The 22979-nt window shown below is 40.6% G+C and overlaps 1 protein-coding gene across 7 annotated transcripts in view; it reads left to right on the top strand.

Annotated features, from left to right (window-relative positions):
- unm_hu7910 (un-named hu7910) overlaps nt 1–22979 on the top strand; it is a 44127-nt gene that overhangs the window by 16414 nt on the left and 4734 nt on the right. For 5 of the 7 annotated variants that reach the window (XM_084108748.1, XM_084108747.1, XM_084108745.1 and 2 more), the window contains one exon: nt 928–5066. In XM_084108748.1, coding sequence (XP_083964874.1) covers nt 928–2867 — 1940 coding nt within the window. In that variant the 3' untranslated portion in view covers nt 2868–5066. Of the gene's footprint in view, nt 1–927; nt 5067–10882; nt 10940–13183; nt 13211–13290; nt 13423–13813; nt 13900–13980; nt 14068–14806; nt 14958–16578; nt 16716–16798; nt 16898–17773; nt 17864–17956; nt 18095–21134; nt 21271–21595; nt 21688–21773; nt 21908–22979 lie in introns of those variants that run through there. The other 2 variants (XM_084108750.1, XM_084108751.1) reach the window with 1 other exon arrangement.

Below are 22979 nucleotides of genomic sequence, written 5' to 3'. Positions count from 1 at the left end.
CTCGACCTGTGGTTAGAAGCAGAGTTTCTTGTTTGTAAATCCTTATCTTAAGCCAAATAAGCAAGCAGACATTTGTCATTTATGCCGTTTAGTTTGTCGAGAGATTTAAAGCGTAAGAACGAGCCTATGATTGGATCTGGAATTAAAGCAAAATAACTGAGAAAAATTAGAAATAGTCCTCAGATGCCACATCCGTAATTTAACAAAACATCTAGCATTGATTCGATCTCAAACTGATTTTTATTACTCCACCACTTGTGTGACATCATTAACCTACGCGGTTGAGCGACCAATTTGCGACAATACGGTTTCGGGAAACAGTGGTGACTAGCTAGTTGATTTCTTCAACAACATTTGTTCAGACACAGCCAGGTTGCCACTTGATCCAACCACATGGATTTAGAGCCTATGGATTTGGCCACTGAACGGTGCTCTCCTTTGACTCAAGGTCTCTCAACTGAAGTTCAAGAGATCATTGCGAGTGCAAGGGCTCCTTCTACTATGGAGGGTTTTTGCCTCTTGGTGCAAATCCTGTGTCGAGGACCTGTGGTTGTTGAATTACAGCTGATTCGTCTATACTTGCATACATAGTGTGAGCTGTCTGATGCGGACGCTGTTAGAGTCGTTGCCTGTGTTGCATTGCATGGTTGTTATTTTGGGGTGGAGCAATGAAGAGAGGGGTGTGTTTCTTTTTGGTAGGGGTTTGTTTGTTTGGGTGTCAATTTTAAATATCAACAGTATTTCTCAGAGATCGCAGAAATTACTGCCCCTTTAAGGAACTGATTGAGAGCTTTTTCCCCTCGCATGAATCACGAAAGGTAGACAGTTATTCAGACACTTAAGGCTCAGTCGTATAATATGTATGTTTGCATGGAAGATGAGTGATGAGCCTTCTGAGATGTGAACTTTTGTCCCACTCATTCTCAGAACATCCTACCAGAGATATTGGGCGAAAGCTGAAAGCAGCTCTGAAGGAGCAGCTACGAATGATTCATGAGAAGATTGAAGCCAAAAAGATCGCCAAACTAGCCCTTGCTGAGGTCCGTAGTGTTTTGGCTCAAGAGGAAGGGGAGAGACAAGCTACTCTTGCTGCTAAATTACAAAAGGAACGGATACAAAGAGAACAAGAGGAGAAACGAGCCAAGGAGAAAGCAGAGAGGGAGCGAGTGGAACAAGAAAATCTGGCCAAAGAAAAAGCAGAAAAAGAAAGACTTGAGAAAGAAAAATTGGAAAAAGAAAGATTGGCCAAAGAAAAGGCAGAAAAGGAAAGACTTGAGAAAGAAAAGGCAGAAAAAGAAAGATTGGCCAAAGAAAAGGCAGAAAAGGAAAGACTTGAGAAAGAAAAGGCAGAAAAAGAAAGATTGGCCAAAGAAAAGGCAGAAAAAGAAAGACTTGAGAAAGAAAAGGCAGAAAAAGAAAGACTGGCCAAAGAAAAGGCAGAAAAAGAAAGACTGGCCAAAGAAAAGGCAGAAAAAGAAAGCCTGGCCAAAGAAAAGGCAGAAAAGGAAAGACTAGCCAAAGAAAAGGCAGAAAAAGAAAGACTAGCCAAAGAAAAGGCAGAAAAAGAAAGATTGGCCAAAGAAAAGGCAGAAAAAGAAAGACTTGAGAAAGAAAAGGCAGAAAAAGAAAGATTGGCCAAGGAAAAGGCAGAAAAAGAAAGATTGGCCAAAGAAAAGGCAGAAAAAGAAAGACTAGCCAAAGAAAAGGCAGAAAAAGAAAGATTGGCCAAAGAAAAAGCAGAAAAAGAAAGACTTGAGAAAGAAAGGGCAGAAAAGGAAAGACTAGCCAAAGAAAAGGCAGAAAAGGAAAGACTTGAGAAAGAAAAGGCAGAAAAAGAAAGATTGGCCAAAGAAAAGGCAGAAAAAGAAAGACTTGAGAAAGAAAAGGCAGAAAAAGAAAGACTAGCCAAAGAAAAGGCAGAAAAGGAAAGACTAGCCAAAGAAAAGGCAGAAAAAGAAAGACTAGCCAAAGAAAAGGCAGAAAAAGAAAGACTTGATAAAGAAAAGGCAGAAAAAGAAAGATTGGCCAAAGAAAAGGCAGAAAAAGAAAGACTTGAGAAAGAAAAGGCAGAAAAAGAAAGACTTGAGAAAGAAAAGGCAGAAAAAGAAAGATTGGCCAAAGAAAAGGCAGAAAAGGAAAGACTTGAGAAAGAAAAGGCAGAAAAAGAAAGACTAGCCAAAGAAAAGGCAGAAAAGGAAAGACTGGCCAAAGAAAAGGCAGAAAAAGAAAGATTGGCCAAAGAAAAGGCAGAAAAGGAAAGACTTGAGAAAGAAAAGGCAGAAAAAGAAAGACTGGCCAAAGAAAAGGCAGAAAAAGAAAGATTGGCCAAAGAAAAGGCAGAAAAAGAAAAACTTGAGAAAGAAAAGGCAGAAAAGGAAAGATTGGCCAAAGAAAAGGCAGAAAAGGAAAGACTGGCCAAAGAAAAGGCAGAAAAGGAAAGACTGGCCAAAGAAAAGCCAGAAAAAGAAAAACTTGAGAAAGAAAAGGCAGAAAAGGAAAGACTGGCCAAAGAAAAGCCAGAAAAGGAAAAACTTGAGAAAGAAAAGCCAGAAAAGGAAAAACTTGAGAAAGAAAAGTCAGAAAAGGGAAGAAAGGAGAAAGTAGAGAAAGAAAAACTGGAGAAAGAAAGAGAGAAGGCACCAAAGGAGAAAACAGAGAAAGATGTAAAGGAGAAGAAAACGAAGGAAAAAGAAGATGTGAACAATAACAAACAAGAAACGGTGGCCAGAATAAATAAAAACGCACATGGACAAAAAGTTGATGAATCAGAAAATGAAAAAGAATCTGCGGATGAACAGAATACCAAAGAGGAGAAAATATCTATCCGTGGTTTACTTAAATCTTCAAACAAAAAAATCAAGAAATAAATAATAGTGAACGGCCAAAACTGAGAGATTAAATTAAATAAAAACGTCTAATGTATTGAGCAGGAACAGTGTTGTAACAGTAAACGCAGTGCGACTCAAAGCAAGACGAGCTGATAATAACTGGTGTAGAAATGAAACTCTACATCGCTGTTATTCTGCTGTGGCTTTAGCGGAGAGAAATAAGTCGTAACCGAAGTGTCGAGTCCGACTCGTCTCAGCCAATCCGCTCGCTCGGATTAAACATGAATTCTCAGATCCATTAAGAGCTTCAGTCCAGGCTGCATTTTAAAGACATTTAGTCAGTTATATAAGTTTGTGTGCTTAATAGATTTAATTAGTGAATATTTATGTTTTCAGTTTATTATTTCGTGCCAGATAAAAACTGCTCTAGTTGCAAAATTAATCAATTGTAAGGTTATATATTTATAAAGATTATGCTCTTTGCTTAAATGCAGTTAGCTTCTTTTTATCGGCTAACTACTTTTCTTTTGATGGTCCGCCGATTAGGGCTTTACACGTGACTTGGTGTTTTTAGGGATCGAATCACAATCATGACTGAATTCCTCAAACCCGTTTGGTGCTGGTCTGTTAACTCTTTCCCTGCCGTTGATGAGATTTTACGGCGATCCGTGTTTCCACTGTTATACGGTAGGGGGCGCTGTTACACATCTTCTGAAAGAGTACTGAATCCCCAGATCCAAAAACAAGCGAAGAAGAAGCAGAAACAAGCGATAGAAGCATTGCTGACGCACTTGTCAATCATAACGTGATCATCAAACATTCAACCGTGTATAAATCAACGTTCCTGAATGAAATGTGGAACCCGTGAAGGGTTAACGACTGACGCTTTGAGGTGTTGATGGACTCGATCGACTCCATCTGTTTAATCATCGCTCTGAATCCCATCCGGACGAAGTCTTTGACAAAACACGAGTTTCACTGCTTTTTTTACTTCTTTTTTTTTTTCACTGTTGCTTTTTTATGACATTACCCACATTCAAGTGTTGATTACAAAAGAATGCATGATCAAAAATGTTGGTGCTGGCTGGCAACTTTTTTTTAAAACGCTAGCAGGGAAAGAGTTGATGAATGTGTAAATGCATAATAATTTTCATAATTGCGTTTGTTACAAAACATCTAAATCCATCACTTTCCCAGACTGAGATGGTTGTATATGGGCATAGAAAACTCAAATCTGTTCAGTGACTTGAAATCCTACGAAGCGCCTAAAAGGACATTGTGGTGGAAAAAAATTGAGATGAGAGGAAAAAATATGTTTTAAAATTTTGCGTTGCCTTGAAACTTCGCGTTCACTTGCAAATCTTTTGCGTTCCTTGAAAAAACTTTGCATTTGCTTGCAACTCTTTTGTTTTCCCTTGAAAAAACTTTGCGTTGTCTTGCAAATCTTTTGTTCGCTTGCGAAACTTTGCGTTCACTTGCAAATCTTTTGCGTTCCCTTGAAAAAACTTTGCGTTTGCTTGCAAATCTTTTGTGTTCGCTTGCGAAACTTTGCGTTCACTTGCAATTTTTTTGCGTTCCTTGAAAAAACTTTGTGTTCACTTGCAAATCTTTTGTTCGCTTGCGAAACTTTTGCGTTCCCTTGAAAAACTTTGCGTTCACTTGCAAATCTTTTGCGTTCCTTGAAAAAACTTTGCGTTCACTTGCAAATCTTTTGTATGCTTGCGAAACTTTTGCGTTCCCTTGAAAAAGTTTGCATTCGCTTGCAAATCTTTTGTGTTCCTTAAAAACTTTGCGTTCGCTTGCAAATCTTTTGTTCGCTTGCAAATCTTTTGCGTTCCCTTGAAAAACTGTGTTCGCTCGCAAAACTTTTGCGTTCCTTTTGATAATCTTGGTGTTTGCTCGAAAAAAAAAATGCAGGCAAACACAAAGTTTCTTAGTGGAAGTAAAACATTTCACAAGAGAACTCAAAAACATTGACATATAATTTTTCCTCCCATCATATTTTCTCCATCACCTCGTCCCTTCAGGCGCTCTGTAAGATCCTGTAATAATAGGAGTTTTGAAATTGCACTTGAATCTAAATCATATTTAAATTTTTCTTCATTTGTTCCTGAATGTGTTCATGCTCACTCTTTTCTCATGAATACAATTTTTGTATATAAGTGTGAATTGTGTGACATTCACTGTGTAGCGATTAGTGAGCGGTTTTAAACACTGTGTGTCCAATAATGTGTAAAACACGAATGTTGTTTCATGTGCCTGAAGTTCAGAACCACAACCAGATGCAAGAACGGAGAGGAGACTAAATTATTATTATCTCTTTTCACACTGACAGCTTCTCTCAGTTGTTGTTGAAGTACTTTCACAATGACAGTCTGTCCTAAAGTCTAGTTATACTTGTGTGCGGTTTGAACACAGTCTGTAACGCAGAACACATCAGATCAGCTTCAGTTCTGCTTTTCCTGAGCGAATGAAAGCGTGAAGCTGCAGTTACACTGAGGATCAAGTGTTTAACATTTGCGTTCATTCATGAAGTGGCGAGTGTATTTATAACCTGCTTTCTTTTAACTTTGTTTTCAACTAAATTTGCAGATCAGAAATTGTCTGCTAAATTGTATGCATTTTTTTTTTTACTTATAGTTGTTTTATTTATATGTTTACAGGTGTTTTTCATCCAGTATAGTGAGATATTGATCCTATCAGCTGAAGTTCTTTGGTGAACAACCATTTATTGTTGTGTGAAACATTTAACTGTGTTAATCGTATAATACCAATCATATAATGGCATGTTTTTAGGTGTTGAATTTGAAGTGTGTAATTTCTTCACCACTTGAGGCACCGAGATATGATATCACACCAGATATGTTTCTGGGGAAAAACAAAAGCGTCTGCTGAATCTTTCACATCTGCCACTGTTTCTGTCTGACTGCTTCAACACAGCAATGCTTGGCAACGTTTGAGAGAAATCAACATGCGAATGACTGAATTATAGGGCATATTTACGTGGGATAGGAGAAAGTTCTTCTCATCATTTTAATGTGTTTATTGAAATGGTTTATTAAGTGTTCAATGAAACTAAGCTGTGGTTAAATGTTCTGAGAAAGTATCAAGGTAAATGCCTCCAATAAATGTGAATTTTTCTCTTATTTAAAATATACTTGATCTGTTTGAAACACGGTCTGGTTTACTCCTGTGTGTGTGTGTGTGTGTGTGTGTGTGTGTGTGTGTGTGTGTGTGGATAAAGCCCTGACTTTCTTCTCCCAGTTATTTTTTTTTATTCTATTATGAAAAGTACGAAATGCACATTTTATGTAAAAACTGGATACTCGGATAACCAATTTCTTTCAGCTTAAGCTCGATCCCGATGCTGTATCCCAAAGTTGACCATCCATTTTAAGAAAGAATTAAACTTAATGTCTAATTTTCATTAATTGATTGGGCTTCTTAACACCGTATCCTAACCAGACATGCCGTGACGCGTGATAAAAGGCGTCTTTTCCATATTAATCCGAGTTTTTGTCATAACCAGCTGCGGAAGCCTTACTCGATGATTGTATTTTAGAAACGATTTCTATTTCTGCGACGTCTTGGCTGGAACAACTTTAAAGTATGACGATGATAATCTCAGGTACTGTTTATGTGCTTTATTTAATGTTAAAGTCCCCCTGTAGTCAATAATTGTATCCCCTAAAACTCATCTTTGATCACCAAAATGCAGTGGTGGAGGAAGTACTGAATCTCAGTACTTAAGTAAAAGTACAAATAACCAGAGACATATTTACTTTAGTAAAAGTAAAAGTACCACAATGAAAACCTTACTTAAGTAAAAAGTAAAAAGTACCTGATTTTAAATGTACTTTAAGTATTAAAAGTAAAAGTACTTGCATAACAATTTATTCTCTTAATGTCTATATTCTAATAATTAGGGCTGTAACAATAGGCCTATGCAATCTGAAACCGAAATCGGTACACAACACTCGGATCCACGAACCTGTGTCGCGGTGAGTGTGAGAAGGCAGAATCGCGACACACCCCTTATTTGAAGATAACATTATACAATACGTAGATCTATACCACAAAACTAGCTGAGGATAAATTCTTTCAAATTGGGCAATCCCAGCGTTATGGACGTGACAATTGCAGTGAAAACTTGAAATGTAAATTCTCAGAAAATGCATTTAATACCAATTTAAACTGTTTATATATCCATACTCCCTACTCCCTTAATAAAGAAGTCCAGACATTAGAAAAATATTAGTCTACAGACACATGCGTAATATAAATCCGTAACGGACGTGACACAAAAAAAAATATTTAACTTTTAGGTGGCAAAATATTTTTTAGTAATTCTGTGAATTTCACTGCGCAAACCAAAAGTAATATAGGCTACCCACCGGATGAAGAAGGGTTAGCTCTCTCCACAGAACATAAAATATTCATTTTATTTTTTGTGTTCACATTTCTGAGGAAAAAACAATGTTACGGACGTGTCAGTTCTCCCGTGAGCACTCTGAAAGCGGCACTAAAATACTGCTTTAAAACGTTCACAGAGACCTCAAACAGAAAGCCCTTCTTTAAAAAATTTCGTTTTGTATTAATTGTATCTTAATTTTAATCATTGTTTCATCAACCAAATCAAATCAAATCAAATCAAGTATATTTGTATAGCGCTTTTCACAATACGGATTGTATCAAAGCAGCTTCACAGTATTAAAATAAAATAATACAACAAAGTTTGTTTCTAGTGGAATTTATTGATTGATAGAATAAAATTAAATATCCCCAAAATATCCCCAACTGAGCAAGCCAAAGGCAACAGTGTCAAGGAACCGAAAAAAACTCCATCAAGCGGCCTAATGGTGTCCTAAAACTCCATCAGGTGACCTAATGGAGAAAAAAAAAACCTTGGGAGAACCCAGGCTCAGTCGGGGCCAGTTCTCCTCTGGCATTTATGAACTAGAGGCCGGATTGTAGTTTGAAACTGTGAGATTAACAATATTATATGAATGCCTGGCCGAAAAGATGCGTCTTTAATCTAGTTTTAAACTGGGAGAGTGAGTCCGAGCAACGAACAGTATCAGGAAGACTATTCCAGAGTTTTGGAGCCAAATGTGAAAATGCTCTCCCTCCTTTGGTTGATCTGGATATCCTAGGTATGACCAAAAGCCTTGAATTTATTGATCTTAAAGAGCGCAATGGATTATAGGGTGATAGAAGATCCGTTAAATAGACTGGAGCTAAGCCGTTTAGGGCTTTATAAGTCAGTAGCAATACCTTATAATTAATACGGAACTTTATAGGTAGCCAATGTAGTGATGATAAAATCGGTGTTATATGATCATATTTTCTTGATCTAGTAAGAACTCTAGCAGCTGCATTTTGGACTAACTGTAGCTTGTTTTTTGAGGATGCAGGACAACCGGCTAATAAAGCATTACAGTAATCTAGTCTCGAGGTCATGAATGCATGAACTAACTTTTCTGCATCAGAAACTGATAGCATATTACGTAGCTTAGCAATGTTTCTAAGGTGGAAAAAGGCTGTTTTTGTAACATACGAAATATGATTTTCAAAAGACAGGTTGCAGTCTAGTATAACACCCAGGTCTTTTACTGTAGAGGATAAAGTAACAGGACATCCTACGATGTCAAAGTTGTATTGTGAGAGGTTCTGTGGGCGGTTTTTTGAACCGATAAGTATTACCTCTGTCTTGTCTGGATTTAATAATAGAAAATTACGCGTCATCCAATCTTTTATATCTTTAACACACTCTGTCAATTTGGATAATTTAGCGTTTTCATCCGGCCGTGATGAAATATATATTTGAGTGTCATCAGCATAACAATGGAAACTAATTCCATGTTTCCTTATAATATTTCCAAGTGGCAGCATATATATTGAGAATAACAGAGGGCCCAACACAGATCCCTGTGGCACTCCATAGTTTACTGGAATTATGATCGATTTTTCTCCATTTAAATAGACAAAATGGTAGCGGTCAGATAAGTATGATCTAAACCAGCTTAATGCTTGTCCTTGAACACCAGTATAATTTTGTAGTCGATCTAAGAGTATTGTGTGATCTATAGTATCGAACGCAGCACTTAGATCAAGTAAAACTAGTATTGAGATGCAGCCTTGGTCAGAAGCTAAAAGTAAATCATTTGTGATTTTAACGAGCGCAGTTTCAGTGTTATGATGCGGCCTGAATCCTGACTGAAACTTTTCATAGATATCATTTTCTTGCAAGAAAGAGCCCAGTTGAGTGGACACAACTTTTTCTAGTATTTTAGACATAAAAGGTAGATTTGAAATGGGTCTATAATTTGCTAGATTATGCGGGTCTAATTGTGGTTTCTTAATGAGAGGTTTTATAACTGCCAGTTTAAATGTTCTTGGAACATGACCTAAAGATAAAGACGAGTTAATAATATTGAGGAGAGGCTCTTCCACTACAGGTAACACTTCCTTCAGTAGTTTAGTTGGTATAGGATCTAATAAACATGTTGTTGTTTTAGATGAAGTGATAAGTTTATTTAACTCTTTTTGTTCTATAGTTGTAAAGCACTGTAATTGTTCTTGCGGGGGGAAAATTGAGGCTGAATTATAAGGTGCGATTGAGGATTGAACGTTTACAATTGTGGTTCTGATGTTTTCTATTTTCTCAGTGAAGAAGTTCATGAAATCATTACTACTAAACTGTAACGGGATATTTTGTTCGGGTGACGTCTGTTTATTTGTTAGTCTAGCCACGGTGTTAAATAAAAACCTAGGATTGTTTTGGTTGTTTTCTATTAGTTTGCGGAGATGCTCAGCCCTGGCCGCTTTTAGGGCCTTTTTATAACGTGACATACTGTCTTTCCACGCGATTCTAAAGACCTCTAAATTAGTTTGTTTCCATTTACGCTCTAAATTACGGGTTTCTCTCTTTAGAACATGCGTAGTATTATTGTACCATGGTGCTTTAATTTTCTCTCTGACCTTTTTTAATCTAATGGGTGCAACAACATCCAATGTTCTAGAGAGAATGGTGCTCATAGTGCTAGTTACTTCTTCTCTAATTGCCTGGCTGGATTTAATAAATAAGTAAATAGCAGCAGACAATAGATAATCAGGACACGGAGGCGCGGGTGCGTGTAGGCTACTGGTGAAATGCATGAACCGAAACTTGAACCGAAACCGCTACTTGCCTCACAGACCTGAGACGTATATAGCCTACTGTATATATAGAAAGCTTGAAATGTGTACTTTTAAACAGAACAATTCAAAACGAAAGAAAACAGACTGTTCTCTGCATGTAATTCGTATGAAATGTGCATTTCTCTCTGGCGCGTTCACTGCAAAGATCGCGCGTCAGCGTAGTCATCTTCATCTTTGCTGCCGACACTGACACAGCAGGAAACACTTGTTTATTAATAAACAATTAAAATGTCTCCTTGTTATATTTTACATATTCATAATCATTACTTTTGCCGGTTCTTTGTGACAGCTTTTAGGTGCTTTATTGGCAGCGCCACAGTTACATGTTATGAACGCGTCAGCAGCGAAAACATGGAGATTTTTTTCAATCCCTGTTTTGGCAATGGGAAAACTGATCAGAAAATGTAACGAAACGTTGTAGAAATGTAGTGGAGTAGAAAGTATAATAATTGCTTCAAAAAGTAACGAAGTAAAAGTCAAAAGTATGCACTATTGATTCTATTTAAGTAAAGTACAGATACGTGAAAAATGTACTTAAGTAAAGTAACGAAGTATTTTTACTTCGTTACATTCCACCACTGCCAAAATGACATAAAAGCTTTAAATGCATCTAATGTGAGTTTGAATGTCATTTTGTGTGACCTTTATAGCCATACTGAAAGTGACAATGGATAATTCATAAATTAAAGGAAACAAACAAACAAGTGAATTCTATGACAGCTTTTTAGAGACTCCACTCACATGCTCTTCTGATTGGCTGTGATCTTTGATTGATTTGTTCGCATCACGTCTGGTTAGGATACAGTGTAAGGTAGTTTTTGTATTGTGTCTGATTTTACTCAACGTTCACACAGGTCTGACTGAGAAGCCTGTTACGCTGACGTCAAGCAAGAACGCCTTAGAAGAACAAGGTAAGGAAGACGACGGTGAAGACTGTTATTCACAGACTAGGGCATATTCTCAACGTGTCATGTATTACCCAGTCCAGTGCAAACAGGACACGAGCAAACCATTACAAATAGCATAATATACTGTTAACTCCCCGAGCGTCAGAGATGAAAGAAACCAGAAGGATTTGCTCTCCATGCATATAAAGATTTGAATGGTTTTGACTTTGTTCACACAAAAAGGTATATTAGCCATTATGGGCCAGATCCAGTAAGTCGGATTGTATCTGTTGAGTTGACGTTTTTATTTTTTTTATTAGAATGGTGGATAAATTGTGTAGATAAACGTAGAAAAGAGATGTACCCTTGTTAGGGCTTATAAGAACAAAAATTCTGATTATATCACACACGGCTGTGAAGTTATTAGCTAAATCATAGCACCCCATTGCAACAGATATTCACAAAACTTGGAACATGCAGTCGTTTTCACACAATGTACAAATATATCCATTTTTGTAATGGTAGGCCATTCACATTTAATGTTAATAATCAGTGAAATGTGATGGGGGTCTGCAGTCATATTGGAGGATATTTTCTCATTCACTGATATGGTGGATCTTCAGTGGTAGCGCCCCCTATAGGGAGCTTTTATTATGCTTTGCTACACTTCAATCAATGAAAATTATTTTGATAACTAGTTACTGTGTGCAAAATATGCTGGAGATTAGACCAACGGCCTTGGAGGAGTTCGAAAAAGGTTTTCAGAAGATTAAAAGTGGCGTAAAAGGTTATAGATGGTAAAGAATTCGGGGCCAGTTGCATAAACTTGGACACTGTTAAGTCTCTACGTGTCTTAAGAATGAGTTTGATCAACTAGCAGTGAGACTAGTCAGAGGTAATCAGTCTTACTTTTCCTATTCAAATTAGACCGATCTACTTTTTATGCAACTCTTTAAAAAGTTAAAACCAGTCTTGAAGAAAAAAAGCTTTTAGGACTAGTCTAAGTCGTTCATGCAACCAGCCACAGATATTCAATCCTTGACTAAATCCCTACAGAATGTAATTTACACCACAGTGGGAAACTCAGCTCAAAATGCACCGTGACGGTTCCAGAGTGACTTTCCAAAATTGTCTTATAGCGCCACCTAGTGTCGGACAGATGTGTGACTGGAGTCTCTACGATTTACTCTCTGATGCCCATTCACTTTTATGGCTCACTTAAATGACTTAAATCAGCACTAACTCAATAAAAGCAGTTATCGGAGCCAAGCATGTTCATGGCAGAAATGTAAACTGGTTTAGGGGCAATGAAGGAATCAGGAGAGAGACTAATTTTGATTTTAACCGTTACCGTTCCGTTAATTTTCTTATTACAGCGTCACCCTATGGCTGATTGTCACCAAATTTAAAACACAACTTAATCTAGACACCTTCTACATATCTGCCAAATTTCATAATGGTTGGCCATTTAGATTTGACGTTATAAGCTGCTGAAATGTGATTTCTGACTGCCGTGTTTGTTATATAGCGCCCCCTATTGACTGAATCTCATGCAACTTGATGTGTGTCTTTACAATGTTCTTTAGTTCATGCATCAACTTTCTTTGATTAAAACGTTCTCAAGTTTGAACGTTGTGTTTAGGAGATAAAGGTCACTTCATGAAAAATGAGTTACGCCAGACCAATGAATTCCCTTATAACTTTGCAACGTTTTGCTGTGTCAAAAATCTCTTGATAACTTTCGCCAGCGCCATCTCAAGCTGCTATGTGTAACATCTAGAGAAGATGCTCTCCCAGTGTTCGCAAGTGGAGATATAAAATGCAATACTTGTTTAATTCCCTTCTCTTTAATGTGTTGATGATGAATAATGTATTATTTCCTTCAGCTGAGACACTTCAGATCAACATGTTCAACATGATGGTTTTGAGTTGCTTGAAATATGATTGGAATCACTTTAAAAAAAGGAAAATACAGTTCAACATCTGCAAGTCTGTCATATCGGCTACATAAAATTATAAAGAGAACATCATTATAATTGTGTGCTAGAGACGTGGATTTTAATGGTGAGACTTTTGTTTTTGTAATCAGGCTCTCAAAATTATATAAAAACCTGGATTTAGATTTATCGGCCAATATATCGGTTATCGGCTTTCAAATATAAAGAATTATCGGTTATCGGTATTTTCATAAAGGCCACAGAGACACTTTTATGGCTTTAAGGCTTTTAATATACAGAAGTATGAATGTTGTCATTTGTTGCATTTCAGAGTCACATGGTTCTGGTGAAAACAAAGGTAAGAGAAATATTTTATTATTCATGTATTATTTATGTATTTATTTTTTTATGCTTAATTACAACATGTGTCCTGTGAAGACTCTCCTCCTGAATCTCCGCCCAACGCTGAGCCGGAGTCTGTGGTGAAGTCGTCCTCCACTCCTGAATCTACGCCTGAGCCGGCCGGATCCACAGACGCGCCGGCGCTGGAGTCCAGCGGAGAGAGAGAGGGTTTGTTAATGCTGTAACCCGAACCCAAACTTCAGGATTCACTTGGCCAAAAATGTTAATTGTTTTAATTGTGTTTTTGTATAATTGCATTAATATTACTTTTTTTTTTTTTTTAAATAAACACCAAAATTAAAATTTTATTTAAAAAAGTTTAATTATCAGTTAATTAGTCAAATTGATTTAAATTGACAATTAAATTGCACATAAGGCAGTTTTATGTCTTATTAATAATAGAAATGTTTCTACTCCCATTTGTTAATGCAGTAAAAACATTTAAGCAAAGGCTGTAAAGACGAATCTGCTTTGAATAGACACTCGTTGTGAAAAATTACACACTACATTTTATCAAGTTGTTTTCAGTGAAACCTAATGCTGTGGTGATTATTTACAGCCAAAAAGAAGAAACCAAAACTTCTTAATAAATTTGACAAAACAATCAAATCTGAGATCAGCGCTGCAGAGAAACTACGCAAGAAGGTAACGACGTAAACAACACTGGCGGAATAAATGTTTCTGTTAAATTTGTCGAGCGTATAATAGAGTCTGTGTTTGTTTCAGGGCAGAGTTGAGGAATCTCTCCGCGCTTTTGAAGCTCTTGTCCAGAAATTCCCACACAGTCCGAGGTGCCGATACGGGAAAGCCCAGGTAGCGCATTAGCATGAACGTTAACATTAGCTGTGTTTCCATCCAAAGCTGTGAATTTCACTTATGTGCAAAATTGTAATATCGCATAAAACATTTGTGAATAAATCAGCGTTTCCATCACATGTGTTCAAGAGAACAAAATCGGCACTTCATGGGAAACTGGTCCAAATATGAGAAATAAAACTGTAAGTTTCTGCAATCTTTCTCTCTTCCCTCCATCATAAACGAGTGTGTCTCGAGCGTCAGACGAAACACAGTAAACGCTGTCGTGTTCTCTGGTGTTCGGGAACACACTCGTGTGAGACGCTTCTGGAGGGAATTAAACCGGATCATTATGATCACACACTTCGGCTCCGGCGTTTCAGAAACACCAAACCGACATTAGAGACGCTGCGACGCCATTGGTCCACTGGCTACTCCAGTTATCCAATCACAGCTGACGCTGAGCCAAAGTCACATGAGGTTTTGAGGGATTTATTCAGTATACGTGTTTCCATCGTAGTTTATGCACATGTTGTGTCACCGGATAAAAAAATCTGAGTAGTGTGTGTGTGTGTGTTTCTGAGTAGTGTGTGTGTGTTTCTCAGTAGTGTGTTGTGTGTGTGTGTGTTTCTCAGTAGTGTGTGTTGTGTGTGTGTGTGTTTCTCAGTAGTGTGTGTTGTGTGTGCAGGCTGAGGATGATTCTGCAGAGAAGAAGCGCAGTAATGAGATGTGTGTGTGTGTGTGTGTGTGTGTGCAGGCTGAGGATGACTCTGCGGAGAAGAAGCGCAGTAACGAGATGCTCCTGAAGGCTGTGAACACGTACGGAGAAGCGGCGGATCTCCCAGACGCTCCTCCTGATCTGGTCAAAGCGTCGCTGAAGAGACGAGCCGACAGACAGCAGTTCCTGGGTACTGGACTGTCACTGTGCTCAGTTACAAACCAGTTAGTGGAGGCCCGATGTCCTGGTCCAGTTACAAACCAGTTAGTGGAGGCCCGATGTCCTGGTTCAGTTACAGACCAGTTAGTGGAGGCCCGATGTCCTGGTCCAGTTACAAACCAGTTAGTGGAGGCCCGATGTCCTGGTCCAGTTACAGACCAGTTAGTGGAGGCCCGATGTCCTGGTTCAGTTACAGACCAGTTAGTGGAGGCCCGATGTCCTGGTCCAGTTACAAACCAGTTAGTGGAGGCCCGATGTCCTGGTTCAGTTACAGACCAGTTAGTGGAGGCCCGATGTCCTGGTCCAGTTACAAACCAGTTAGTGGAGGCCCGATGTCCTGGTCCAGTTACAGACCAGTTAGTGGAGGCCCGATGTCCTGGTTCAGTTACAGACCAGTTAGTGGAGGCCCGATGTCCTGGTCCAGTTACAAACCAGTTAGTGGAGGCCCGATGTCCTGGTTCAGTTACAGACCAGTTAGTGGAGGCCCGATGTCCTCACAGGGAAGTCCGACACGAGCCAGCTGCGGTTTACTGTTACTGGGCAGAACTGGTGTGGAGAAAAACATTTATTTCATAATGTGATTTTTTTTTTTTTTCACTTACAATTCTTTTACTTCAATGAAAAGTTAGATTTTTTCTTTTTTTCTTTTTTTCTTTTTTTAATGAAAGATCAAAAGGATAAACAATGCAGATTTATTTTTACAGCCATATTTGATCATATTTACCAGGGGTGCCAATGATTTTGTCCACAATTATAAATATGTGCTGCAAGACTACAAAATAAACAAAAACGACAACAAAAATGACAGCGGTGAGAAAACAGCAGTTCAGAAAGCATCTGATCATAATGTCATGTTTATTTATACAGCACTTTACACAATAGATTGATTTAAAGCAGCAGCTTTACAGTATTAGACATGAAAAACAGTGTAAGTGTCGCTTTCAATCAGAATCACAGCTTCAGTTTCTACTATAAAGCGTCTCTCCAGTGTGTTCATGCTTTTACTCGCGTCTGACCTTGATGGACTGAAGAAATCAACCAGAGAAGATTTACACCTCGAAGTAGGCGGAGCCTCAGAGCCACACCCACTTATCACATCATCACCACACTGACCAATGGGAGTTCAGAGCCAGTTTTGATAAGCTGTTTCGAACTCCCCAAATGATTTTGTTTGAAATGACGTCACACCAGTTTGTTCTTCGGTTTCGCTTGAAGTACGTCGAGGTCGTAATAGTGGCGCTCGCCTTAGCAAGATTTTTCTGGACCCTTAAACGGACAGTCATCATCCAGCCATCAGTTACTCACGTCATTCCAAACCCTTAAAAGTGACATATTATGCATCTATATAAATATAAATCTATGGTGTCCCCAGAATTTCAGCTCATAATTCCAGATAATTTATTATCGCTTGTCAAATTTGCCCCTTTTTGGGTGTGAGCAAAAACACACCGTTCATGTGTGTGTCCCTTTAAATGCAAATGAGCTTTAGCCCCGCCCCCGTTCAGAAGACGGCCGAACACAAAGGAAGATATTTCTGATGAAACCTGAGAGATTCTGTCCCTGCACTGAACGGTTGTCGTGTTCCCGTCCAGGTCGTACAAGAGGATCCTTAGCAACGTTGGAGAGGCTAGTTCAGATCTTCCCAGAAGACCTCAGCTTGAAGAACGACCTGGGCGTGGCACATCTGCTCCTGGGGGACAACAAGAGTGCCAAACGCGTGTACGAGGAGGTCAGAGGTCACTGTAATGTTATTAAGTCTCGCGATGTGATAAGTGCTTTGCTAATTTCCTCCTTTCTGAAACTCCTCGTCAGGTTTTAGCGGCGGCTCCGCATGATGGGTTTGCTAAAGTGCATTATGGGTTCATTCTGAAATCTGAGAACAAGATTGCGGAGAGCATACCGTACCTGAGGGTAATGCTAACGCCATGCACAGACATATGCGAACACATCGTCGCTGTCGCTAAACCTCATATCTCCCGAAACGCTACTTTTCAGGAAGTGGAGAAAACAGTATTTTGTTAAGAAATTGAGTGCAGAAAACACTGTTCTCACTCAAACAACCAGTTCTTTATTCACCATTGCATTGCAAACAAGCAGAAACGCTGCAAAATGTGGGCGGAGTTATGAGGTTTGACTGACAGTCTGAGGAGCCAATGGAGTTACGAGATTCAGTCACATGCTCTTTTTAATACTTTCATCGGTTAGAGATTTACAAAACCCAGAGACGGATGTAAATGGTGATTACTAGTAATGATTTATGGAAAAGAAAATGAAAACAGCGAAATATGGAGATATGAGGTTTCCGCCCGACAGCGACAGTTTATACAAACGTACTTCACAAATATTTTCTCCATTTTGTGTGTGTGTGTGTTTGTGTGTGTGTTTTTATGTGTGTGGGTGTATGTATGTATGTATGTGTATGTGTGTGAATGTGTGTGTGTGAATGTGTGTCTGTGTATATTTATGTGTGTGTGCATGCGCGTGTATGTGTGTGTGTCTGTGTGAATGTGTGTCTGTGTATATTTATGTGTGTGCGTGAGTGCGTATATATGTCTGTGTGTGTGTGTGTGTATTTGCGTGTGCGTATATATGTCTGTGTGTGTATTTGCGTGTGCGTATATATATATGTCTGTCTGTGTATATTTGTGTGTGTGTGTGTGTTTGTGTGTGTGTTTTTATGTGTGTGTGTGTGTGTGTGTGTGTCTGTGTGTGTGCGTGTGCGTGTGTGTGTGCGTGTGTGTGTGCGTGTGTGTGTGTGTGTGTGCGTGCGTGTGTGTGTGTGTGTAGGAGGGTTTAGAGTCCGGAGAGCCAGGAACTGATGACGGGAGGTTTTACTTTCATCTCGGAGACGCTTTACAGAGAACGGGAGACGAGAGTGTAAGATGAAATGAAGTTATTCGGAGCGAGTTTGATCCTCCAGTCGTTGTATCTGGTGTGTGTTGATGTGTGTGTGTGTGTGTGTGTGTTCAGGCGTACGAGTGGTACGAGACGGGGCACCGGCGGGGTCACTTCGCCTCAGTGTGGCAGAGGTCGCTGTATAACGTCCCGGGACTCAGAGCTCAGCCCTGGTGGACGCCGGAAGACACCGGATACACAGATCTCGTCAAGGTCACATGACACCGGCCAAACTCAATCACCCAGTCACTCGCTGAGCTCAGGTCACATGACACCGGCCAAACTCAATCACCCAATCACTCGCTGAGCTCAGGTCACATGACACCGGTCAAACTCAATCACCCAATCACTCGCTGAGCTCAGGTCACATGACACCGGTCAAACTCAATCACCCAATCACTCGCTGAGCTCAGGTCACATGACACCGGTCAAACTCAATCACCCAATCACTCGCTGAGCTCAGGTCACATGACACCGGCCAAACTCAATCACCCAGTCACTCGCTGAGCTCAGGTCACATGACACCGGCCAAACTCAATCACCCAGTCACTCGCTGAGCTCAGGTCACATGACACCGGCCAAACTCAATCACCCAGTCACTCGCTGAGCTCAGGTCACATGACACCGGTCAAACTCAATCACCCAATCACTCGCTGAGCTCAGGTCACATGACACCGGCCAAACTCAATCACCCAGTCACTCGCTGAGCTCAGGTCACATGACACCGGCCAAACTCAATCACCCAATCACTCGCTGAGCTCAGGTCACATGACACCGGCCAAACTCAATCACCCAATCACTCGCTGAGCTCAGGTCACATGACACCGGCCAAACTCAATCACCCAGTCACTCGCTGAGCTCAGGTCACATGACACCGGCCAAACTCAATCACCCAATCACTCGCTGAGCTCAGGTCACATGACACCGGCCAAACTCAATCACCCAGTCACTCGCTGAGCTCAGGTCACATGACACCGGCCAAACTCAATCACCCAATCACTCGCTGAGCTCAGGTCACATGACACCGGCCAAACTCAATCACCCAGTCACTCGCTGAGCTCAGGTCACATGACACCGGTCAAACTCAATCACCCAGTCACTCGCTGAGCTCAGGTCACATGACACCGGTCAAACTCAATCACCCAATCACTCGCTGAGCTCAGGTCACATGACACCGGTCAAACTCAATCACCCAATCACTCGCTGAGCTCAGGTCACATGACACCGGTCAAACTCAATCACCCAGTCACTCGCTGAGCTCAGGTCACATGACACCGGCCAAACTCAATCACCCAGTCACTCGCTGAGCTCAGGTCACATGACACCGGCCAAACTCAATCACCCAATCACTCGCTGAGCTCAGGTCACATGACACCGGCCAAACTCAATCACCCAGTCACTCGCTGAGCTCAGGTCACATGACACCGGTCAAACTCAATCACCCAGTCACTCGCTGAGCTCAGGTCACATGACACCGGTCAAACTCAATCACCCAATCACTCGCTGAGCTCAGGTCACATGACACCGGTCAAACTCAATCACCCAGTCACTCGCTGAGCTCAGGTCACATGACACCGGCCAAACTCAATCACCCAGTCACTCGCTGAGCTCAGGTCACATGACACCGGCCAAACTCAATCACCCAGTCACTCGCTGAGCTCAGGTCACATGACACCGGCCAAACTCAATCACCCAGTCACTCGCTGAGCTCAGGTCACATGACACCGGCCAAACTCAATCACCCAATCACTCGCTGAGCTCAGGTCACATGACACCGGCCAAACTCAATCACCCAATCACTCGCTGAGCTCAGGTCACATGACACCGGCCAAACTCAATCACCCAGTCACTCGCTGAGCTCAGGTCACATGACACCGGCCAAACTCAATCACCCAATCACTCGCTGAGCTCAGGTCACATGACACCGGTCAAACTCAATCACCCAGTCACTCGCTGAGCTCAGGTCACATGACACCGGCCAAACTCAATCACCCAGTCACTCGCTGAGCTCAGGTCACATGACACCGGCCAAACTCAATCACCCAATCACTCGCTGAGCTCAGGTCACATGACACCGGCCAAACTCAATCACCCAATCACTCGCTGAGCTCAGGTCACATGACACCGGCCAAACTCAATCACCCAATCACTCGCTGAGCTCAGGTCACATGACACCGGCCAAACTCAATCACCCAGTCACTCGCTGAGCTCAGGTCACATGACACCGGCCAAACTCAATCACCCAATCACTCGCTGAGCTCAGGTCACATGACACCGGCCAAACTCAATCACCCAATCACTCGCTGAGCTCAGGTCACATGACACCGGTCAAACTCAATCACCCAATCACTCGCTGAGCTCAGGTCACATGACACCGGTCAAACTCAATCACCCAGTCACTCGCTGAGCTCAGGTCACATGACACTGCTCAAACTCAATCAGCCAATCACTCGCTGAGCTCAGGTCACATGACACTGCTCAAACTCAATCAGCCAATCACTCGCTGAGCTCAGTTCTTCTGTTGAAGATTAGCAGATCGTCAGAAAAACTAATATTGTGAATTTAAGCGCATTTACGAGGTAATGATGATGTGAAAGTTTGAGAAAGACTAATTTATATAAGTTTACAAAGAGCTCAAAAGAAAACACGTAAGCTGAGTCATTTTAAAAGCTTGTATTTATATGTATATTTATATTAATTTAAATGCAAGAGTGTGATATTGTGTATATGAATATATGAATTAAAAATAATTATAATTTATATAATGTAAGTATATTAAATAATTAGCAGCAAAAGCCGAGCAATTTAGTCTCTCAGATTCTTTCACTGCTTTAATTTACAGCGAGAGATAAAAAGGGCGTGGCTTTATTGCATCATGTGACTTTGCTCGCAGCTGATTGGTCCAGTTTGAGTTTGTGATCTCTAATCCAGAATAAAACCTGCTAAAATCTAATCCACCTTCTTGAGTCATTTAAGTAAGCATTATTTGAGTTTGTCAAAAAGGCCTTTATATCCTCTACTGGTTAATGTTTATTTGACCTCACGTGTCATAACCAAACTTGACCCGTAGTATTCATCATCACTATGACAATTTATATGCTTTTTTTCACAGTGTTTATGATTGGAACATATACTGTAATTACAGTGTAACCTCTGTGTGTGTGTGTCTCTCTGCTTATGTGTGTGTATGTGTCTCTCCTGTGTACATATGTGTGTGTATGTGTCTCTCTCATGTTCATGTGTGTGTTTGCAGGTGTTGGAACGAAACTGGTTGACCATTCGAGATGAAGCGCTGTCAGTGTTGGACGGAGACAGCGGACAGTTTCTGCCAGAAGATGAAAATCTGAGAGAGAAAGGAGACTGGGGACAGTTTACACTCTGGCAGCAGGGTAATATATATATATATATACACAAACATACATTATTACTATATGCACCAACATTTAGCCTACATTTACCAACAAATTCATAATTCACCATTAATGACAGATGGCATCAGGTTTATTAGGCTGCTGTCACTTTAAGAGCGAATGCACTGATCTAATATACTGATACACGTGCGCTTTCTTTCTCTCCTGTTTACATTCACTGATGAGATAACCCACAGTGTTTACAGGAATACTCACTAAGATGGGCATTTTGACACATAAGTGTGTGTATTTAACCGTTTAAGCCACTTAATGTACACTTAGTACAACGTTTACTCTTTCTCAGGTCGAAAGACTGCTTCAGCATGTCGCAGTGTTCCTAAAACCTGTGCTTTGCTGGAACGTTACCCAGAAGCCACTGGCTGCAAAAGAGGACAGGTAAATCCGCAGAAATCAATTACTCTCACAAAGACAAACTGTTGCCTACTAATATAAATCCAGGAAACGTTCTCTTCCTCTTTTAGATCAAGTTTTCAGTGATGCGACCTGGAACTCATGTGTGGCCACACACTGGACCCACGAACTGTCGTCTGCGAATGCATCTCGGCCTCATCATTCCTCCTTCGGGCTGCAGGATCCGCTGTACAAACCAGACCAGGTCAGCTTTACACACTCATTAACACTGGACAAACCAGACCAGGTCAGCTTTACACACTCATTAACACTGGACAAACCAGACCAGGTCAGCTTTACACACTCATTAACTCTGGACAAACCAGACCAGGTCAGCTTTACACACTCATTAACGCTGGACAAACCAGACCAGGTCAGCTTTACACACTCATTAACTCTGGACAAACCAGACCAGGTCAGCTTTACACACTCATTAACACTGGACAAACCAGACCAGGTCAGCTTTACACACTCATTAACTCTGGACAAACCAGACCAGGTCAGCTTTACACACTCATTAACGCTGGACAAACCAGACCAGGTCAGCTTTACACACTCATTAACGCTGGACAAACCAGACCAGGTCAGCTTTACACACTCATTAACACTGTACACACCAGACCAGGTCAGCTTTACACACTCATTAACACTGTACACACCAGACCAGGTCAGCTTTACACACTCATTAACACTTTACAAACCAGACCAGGTCAGCTTTACACACTCATTAACACTGAACAAACCAGACCAGGTCAGCTTTACACACTCATTAACGCTGGACAAACCAGACCAGGTCAGCTTTACACACTCATTAACGCTGGACAAACCAGACCAGGTCAGCTTTACACACTCATTAACGCTGGACAAACCAGACCAGGTCAGCTTTACACACTCATTAACGCTGGACAAACCAGACCAGGTCAGCTTTACACACTCATTAACACTGAACAAACCAGACCAGGTCAGCTTTACACACTCATTAACACTTTACACACCAGGTCAGCTTTACACACTCATTAACACTGGACAAACCAGACCAGGTCAGCTTTACACACTCATTAACACTGAACAAACCAGACCAGGTCAGCTTTACACACTCATTAACGCTGGACAAACCAGACCAGGTCAGCTTTACACACTCATTAACTCTGGACAAACCAGACCAGGTCAGCTTTACACACTCATTAACACTTTACACACCAGACCAGGTCAGATTTACACACTCATTAACACTTTACACACCAGACCAGGTCAGCTTTACACACTCATTAACGCTG

The sequence above is a fragment of the Abramis brama genome, assembly GCF_963993115.1.
Source record: "Abramis brama genome assembly, chromosome: 3".
Classification (NCBI taxonomy): Eukaryota; Metazoa; Chordata; class Actinopteri; order Cypriniformes; family Leuciscidae; genus Abramis; species Abramis brama.
Note: the sequence above shows the minus strand (reverse complement) of the source record. Positions and strands in the feature narration are given on the sequence as shown.